Source organism: Nematostella vectensis, chromosome 5, assembly GCF_932526225.1.
Source record: "Nematostella vectensis chromosome 5, jaNemVect1.1, whole genome shotgun sequence".
Taxonomy (NCBI): domain Eukaryota; kingdom Metazoa; phylum Cnidaria; class Anthozoa; order Actiniaria; family Edwardsiidae; genus Nematostella; species Nematostella vectensis.
The window spans coordinates 5944889-5950888 of NC_064038.1; the positions used below are offsets into that span (position 1 = coordinate 5944889).

Sequence of the window (6000 nt, forward strand, 5' to 3'; positions counted from 1 at the left end):
ATAACCGGAGAGACACACACTTTTCCTCAGTCGTGTAGTAGAACTGGTACCCTGGGTACCATAGGCTCGAGCTTCATTCCGACAACAACGAGTCGCCGCTTCGCTCCTCGTAGTCAGTAAAGGGCGCATAGTAAAGGAACGAAGCTCGAGACTCTGGTACCCAGGATATAGAACTGGTATCTGGAGATGGAAATGAAAATCAATGTTTTTTTTTAATTAGAGTAAAAAATGAAAAATGTGTTTTTTATTGTTTGTTTTTGCCTTTTCCTTCGTCCAATTTCACGAAAATGTTCTTAAACTAGGGCTAACCAATGTGAACTGTTTGTCTAGATCTTACCCCCAGGAAACCTGAAACCTCAGGACAAACACCTGCAGACTCGAGCAGAATACCTGATCAAACTACTAAAACAGGTGGTGCACGATAACCGCGCAGAGGAGCTACGAAAGGTAATTGTCACCAAATACCATCTACATACGCAGACATGTGGGGGAGGTGAGGGGGAGGAGGAGGGAAACACGTGGTTTTAACAATGTGACCAGTTTACTTCCGGTCGATTACGTAACGATTTACGATGATTTTCAACGGAAAACTCGAAAAATATTTCAACATTGTAAAAGAAGTGTGTCTATACGAAGTTTCTTTGAAGATGTGACTGATAAATTAGAGCGAATGGCCTGTTACAAAGCACAGATTCTAAAATATTCTTTTGTCTCTTGTCGGTTGAGGTTTCCGTCGGCCCACCGGAAGTACTCTGGTGACAATGCCGCTTTAATTGGAAGACATACAAATCCTTACCACTGAGCTATTGCACCACTTTTTGATGGCGGAAACTATATCCTCTCAAACCCAACTTGTCTGATATGCTACTGTTGAACTCCGCAGTCTTCTCTAAAGATCAAAACAAAGATTAGGAAACTGAAGAAAGATCTGAAGAAGAAGCCGTCCTCCGAAGTATCATCTCCCAGTAGCTCCATGGTACCATCACCAGCAGTCCCCACCATCTCCCCCCTCAGTCAGGAGATCAAGGAGGTAGGGGAGGGTGCTGAGGCCAAGGTCTCAAGTGCTCCGGTCGCTGAACCAAAGAAGAAGGGGAAACCGGGACGGAAGAAGAAGCAGCCGCATACAGAAGAGGACAAAGAAAAGGAGAAGGAAAAAGAGAAGGAAAAGGTAATTAGGAGAACCAATACCAAGTATGGTCACACAAAGAATCCATTTCCATCGGCTAATTCAAGCAATTAACCAAGATATTCTCAACCAAATATCGTCAACAACCTATCAGACGTCATTCGTATATTATTATTTTGAAGTTTCCTTGCGAATATATCGCTCTATTTTTAATTGTAAACAATAACAAATCTCCTTTAAAGTATGTTATTTGCGCTGGCTGGCAACAATATCGCTAGAGCATAAAGTCGAGGGATAGCAATAATTTTTCATTCAATTCCCGTATTCCTTCAGCCGCTATTGTCAACCCATCAAAACACTTAGTCTGAGAAAGTGTCCATTTCCATCGGCTGAGTAGAGGACGTTTTGGGGATATTTTTGCTGGAATTGGGGTAACTGTGGTTTAAAACGTTTTAGATGGCTATTTGGAGATTTTTTTTCTCGTAATTTGTCTTCCAATACGGAACGAAAACAATAACAAGGGTGTTTGACGATTTTCAGAGTTCATTTGTAACTTTGTGACTTCTTTAGGACACGCATCTTGTAGAGTATCCCAAGTATAACTGCTTTTTTTCCCATTTTTACTCAATCTAGCCGCCAACACCTATGGCAGTTAAGATAGAGAGGGAACCAGAAGAGAGTGAGTCGTCTCGTCTTGAGCCGGAGTCAGTGGCGGACGAGATAGCGTCCATCGCATCCCCTGAAGATGGCGAACACGACAAGCTCATCAGCTATGCCGACATGGATAAGGAAACCTTTGATGCGGTAAGCTGCACAGGTTGACGATTGTCGCTGCCACCATAGCCTTTGTTTCTGTGAGGTTTCATTGGAAATAGAGAGCGAAAGTATTTCCGCACACAATGTTTTGTTCCTGCTATCCCTATTTTTCATGTGGTGATACTCTTTGCTCACTCTATTTCCGCTGAAATCTAACAGAACTCTTTCGAGAGGATAATGCGAAAAGTTTGGCGTTGCGCAATTTGTCAAGGGGCAATTTGTCAAAGGACCTCGATATAACGGCTAAACCGTTATATCGAGGTTCGATTTGGTGAGCGGTTAGCTGCCACGCAGGGTTCAAACCTTAATGACCGGATAGTTTATTATTATGGTATTATACTATTATAGTATTATACTCCCCAACACTGCATTGAAGATTGCTAAATCAAACCCGCCTCTTTCAGTGTAAGGAGAAAATGCGCCCCGTCAAACGTGCGCTCAAGATGCTTGAGAGTCCCGAGAACAGCGCGAGCGTCAAGGACCAAGTGGCCCAAACCAGGCACTGCCTGCTAAAGATAGGCGATCACATCATGGATATCACATCGCAGTACAAAGACCACGAGGTCGCGTCCGAGTGGCGAAGGTAAAGAGGACACACAACCACACTCTTTTCCCTCATCTTTTTTATCTCCATGCCAAACCTCTTCTTGACCTCCATGCCAAACCTTCCAGAGATCACAGTACAAATACCACAAGCTCGATTACCCCCTATCCTTTTTTCCAATATATGAAAAAGCCCTTGTAGGGATCACCGTGCAAGTGAGGTCACACCCGTGTGGCCAAGCTAGGACCCTCCCTTCTTCATCACTCGGCTTTAAAAAAAGCCTTTCAAAAACGCCTTTTCAAAAGATTGCCGTAGAAGACCCGGAGGTCGCACCTGGATGGAGTAGATAGAAAGACAAAAAATACCCTAAGGTCAGGTCTCAACGACAAGACGTTTTTTTTTGTAGGAATCTTTGGACGTTTGTCTCGAAGTTCACTGCGTTCGAGGCAAAGAAGCTTTTTAAGCTGTATCGACACGCGGTGAAGAAACGGGAAGAAGAGCGACATCAGCATCAGCACGAGGTAAACTCCATTAACGAGTCTCTGACAACCGCCATTTTGTCGTCCTAGCAGAATACCAAGTGGGAGAAAGCATCCATTTCCATAGGCTGATTTGAGGAAAGTGCTGCAATATTTTCGATTGAATTCGGTCAATTTAACATAAGATTGACCTTTTAGGCTACTTTGCGATTTCTTAATATAATTTTTCTTCTAATATCGGGTGAAAAAAATATCGTGACGATTCTCGTCTCTATCATCACACTTCCAAATTATTTTCACAATATACAGCTATATAAAATAAGATTACACTCGTAGAATGTGTCCCGCATTGCTTAATGTGTATCAAACAAATAAGCACATCTAAGCGTAAATAAAAAAAATCCAGGTTTGTAAATCAGTAGCATTCTTCTTTGTGTGCCTGGAAATATTTACATAGATTTCAGATAACAGGATTCTGCCATCTATACGTTACCCATGAAACACTGCGGGCTATAACATGTGGACTTTCGAGTGCAACCTTACATGGGCTAGGGCTGAATGAAGTGTATCTGTACCTTCGAAAGCAATGTATTCATTCTTCAATAGCAATTTCATCAATCGGGTTAACGGAATTCTTCCTTTTGCGAGTAAAGACATTATGTTTTACGATAGGAACGCCCCATCCCCTGTTGTCTGAATTTTTGTACTTTAGCGAAGCTTCGAGAAAAGCTCTCAAAATTTACCAGAAATAATGCATTTAACGTCTAGCTCTGAGTAGAAAGCAATGAAAAATAGCCTCCAACTATAAGCATGCGCGCGCAGCACTCTGTTTGGAAACCTACCTTATGCAGCGCGTGCTGGGTAATTGAGGTAGATTTATGCGCGCTCAATTTTATAGCTGGGAATTGCTTATTTTTCATTGCTTTCTGCGGTCGTCGTCCACGATGTCGTTGCTAAAGTCTCTAATGTCTCCGTTTCCAGCGCCCTCATCATCACAAGCACAAACATGAGCCAAACAGCCTTCACAAGAAAACCATCGCCGAACATCCCGTAAACCGACCGTCCGATATAAAGAGGGGTATAGAGAACATGTCGCTCCCAGTCCCTGCGACCAAGATCCCCAAGCTCGACAGCGCAAGGCCTGGGGCAAGCCAGGGAGCGTCTCGTTACCCTGGCGGCAGCGGGGAGCCTGGGCATGACCCTCGTCGAGCTGGAAAAATATACGGAGAGAGATCGAAAGAGAGGAGTTGTGAGCGAAAAGACGGGTAAGCGTAGAAGTGCTCAGTAAAAATGCCCCTTTACCTATTTCAAGTCACCAGTTTACTTCCCGAGGTCCGACGGAAACCTCAACCGACAATAGACAAAAGAATCTATTAGAATCCGAGATATTCAACAGGCCATCCGCTCTAAATTATCAATGACATCCTCATAGAAACTTCCAATAGACACACTGCTTTCAATATTTTGAAATATTTTTCGCGTTTTCCGTTAAAATCATCGGATATTGTTAGGTAATCGACTGGGAGTAAACTGGTGACAATACGGCTTTAAATCCATTTGTCGTAGCCCGCGGTAGTTTTAAGGAGTAACGTTTACATAACTGAATCCTGGTCTCTGAAGGCCATGTGAATGTTTTTAAGTAAGTCAACAAGAATGCTACATCCTTACAAGCCCGTAGCTGTTTTTATTTCCGCTTATTTACTTATTCTTGTTACCCATAACGCCCTGTGAGTTACGAAACTTGCAAGTGCAACCTTACTTGAAATAGGTGCATAAGAATCCGACCGACAAGAACGTGCTCCGCTTGTGTGACTAGGAATCTTTGAGTGCCGCTCTAAAATCTATGCAAAGTTGTTCATTTTAGGTGGAGAAATATATAGATTTAGGCATTGCCTAAAAGCGGAGACCGAATACTAAACTTTTTAGATCTATAAAAACAATGTGTATTAACACTTTTATTTTGCATCATAAATCCCTTCTCCTGTACCAAAAATCGCCCTATCTGAGAATAATATGGTCTGGATGGGACAAAAGGCCGGAGGGTTCGAGTCACCGAGAGTTTCGTAGGGCTCGTGTTAGCGGTAGTCAACTGTATCGCCGCTAATATCTGTCTTTTTTTAAAGCCACGACGATCGGCGATACTACGAGCGCGAGAGAGATCGGGACCGCGACAGGGACAGAGATCGGGACCGATACCATGGCTCCGAACATCCGAGGTCTCACGAACGCTCATCGGATTACTCTCGATCTAAAGACTTACATCCGCGATCCTATGATCGAGGCACCGACCACCTTCCGAGATCCTACGAGAAAAGCTACCGGCGGGAGGACCACCATCGGAGTCGGGAATACTCGTCGGATCATCGACATCCCTCGTTTAAACATCGGACGAGTAGCGAGTCGTCACGGCACAGCGGGCAAAGTCCCGACGTTTTATCGAGTCCTGTCCGAACATCCTACGAAGCGAGGAAACACTACTCGGACGAAAAGCGAGATCGAGACAAGAGATAACACAGATGTACATAGTTTGTATAGTATTTATACCTTTTTCAACGCAAAAAGAGTGGGTGCCTGAAATCACCTTTTCCACAAAGAAAGAAATCCCAAAATTCCTGAAGCCCGCTTTGAGGGGTACATCTTTTGGCACCCACTCTTTTTCAAAGACTGTTTCGTAAAATAAGACTTTGTAAACCCAATTGTCGCTCGCATTTTTTACTGTTATTGTAATACCGTCATCATTTTCGTGTAAGAGAGAATTTTTTTCCAACTCACCTAGGTGTCGTTTAAGTTTGATTATCTGTATTTGTTTACTTGTAAAAGTCATTATTTGAGGTCTTTTTAAAGGGTCTTTTCGGTAGCATAGGTTTCAGAAGAGATAAGCTGACGTCTGTCGTTTACTCTATCAGCTTGTGCTCACGCCTTGGCCGCAATCCTTATTATATTTGTAAAATGTGTATCGAAGATAAATCAAGTGTGGATAGACTATGTAAAGAATTTAACAAGTAAAGAATTTCCATTTAATATTTACAAGAAAA

The 6000-nt window shown here is 43.0% G+C and overlaps 1 protein-coding gene across 3 annotated transcripts in view; it reads left to right on the forward strand.

Moving 5' to 3' along the window:
* LOC5511202 (chromodomain-helicase-DNA-binding protein 1-like) overlaps positions 1–6000 on the forward strand; it is a 29815-nt gene extending 23815 nt beyond the window's left edge. For all 3 annotated transcript variants that reach the window (XM_048727629.1, XM_048727630.1, XM_048727631.1), the window contains 7 exons: positions 331–447; positions 884–1168; positions 1760–1930; positions 2347–2525; positions 2893–3007; positions 3947–4230; positions 5089–6000. In XM_048727629.1, the coding sequence (XP_048583586.1) occupies positions 331–447; positions 884–1168; positions 1760–1930; positions 2347–2525; positions 2893–3007; positions 3947–4230; positions 5089–5476 (1539 nt within the window). In that variant the 3' untranslated portion in view covers positions 5477–6000. The remainder of the gene's footprint in view (positions 1–330; positions 448–883; positions 1169–1759; positions 1931–2346; positions 2526–2892; positions 3008–3946; positions 4231–5088) is intronic.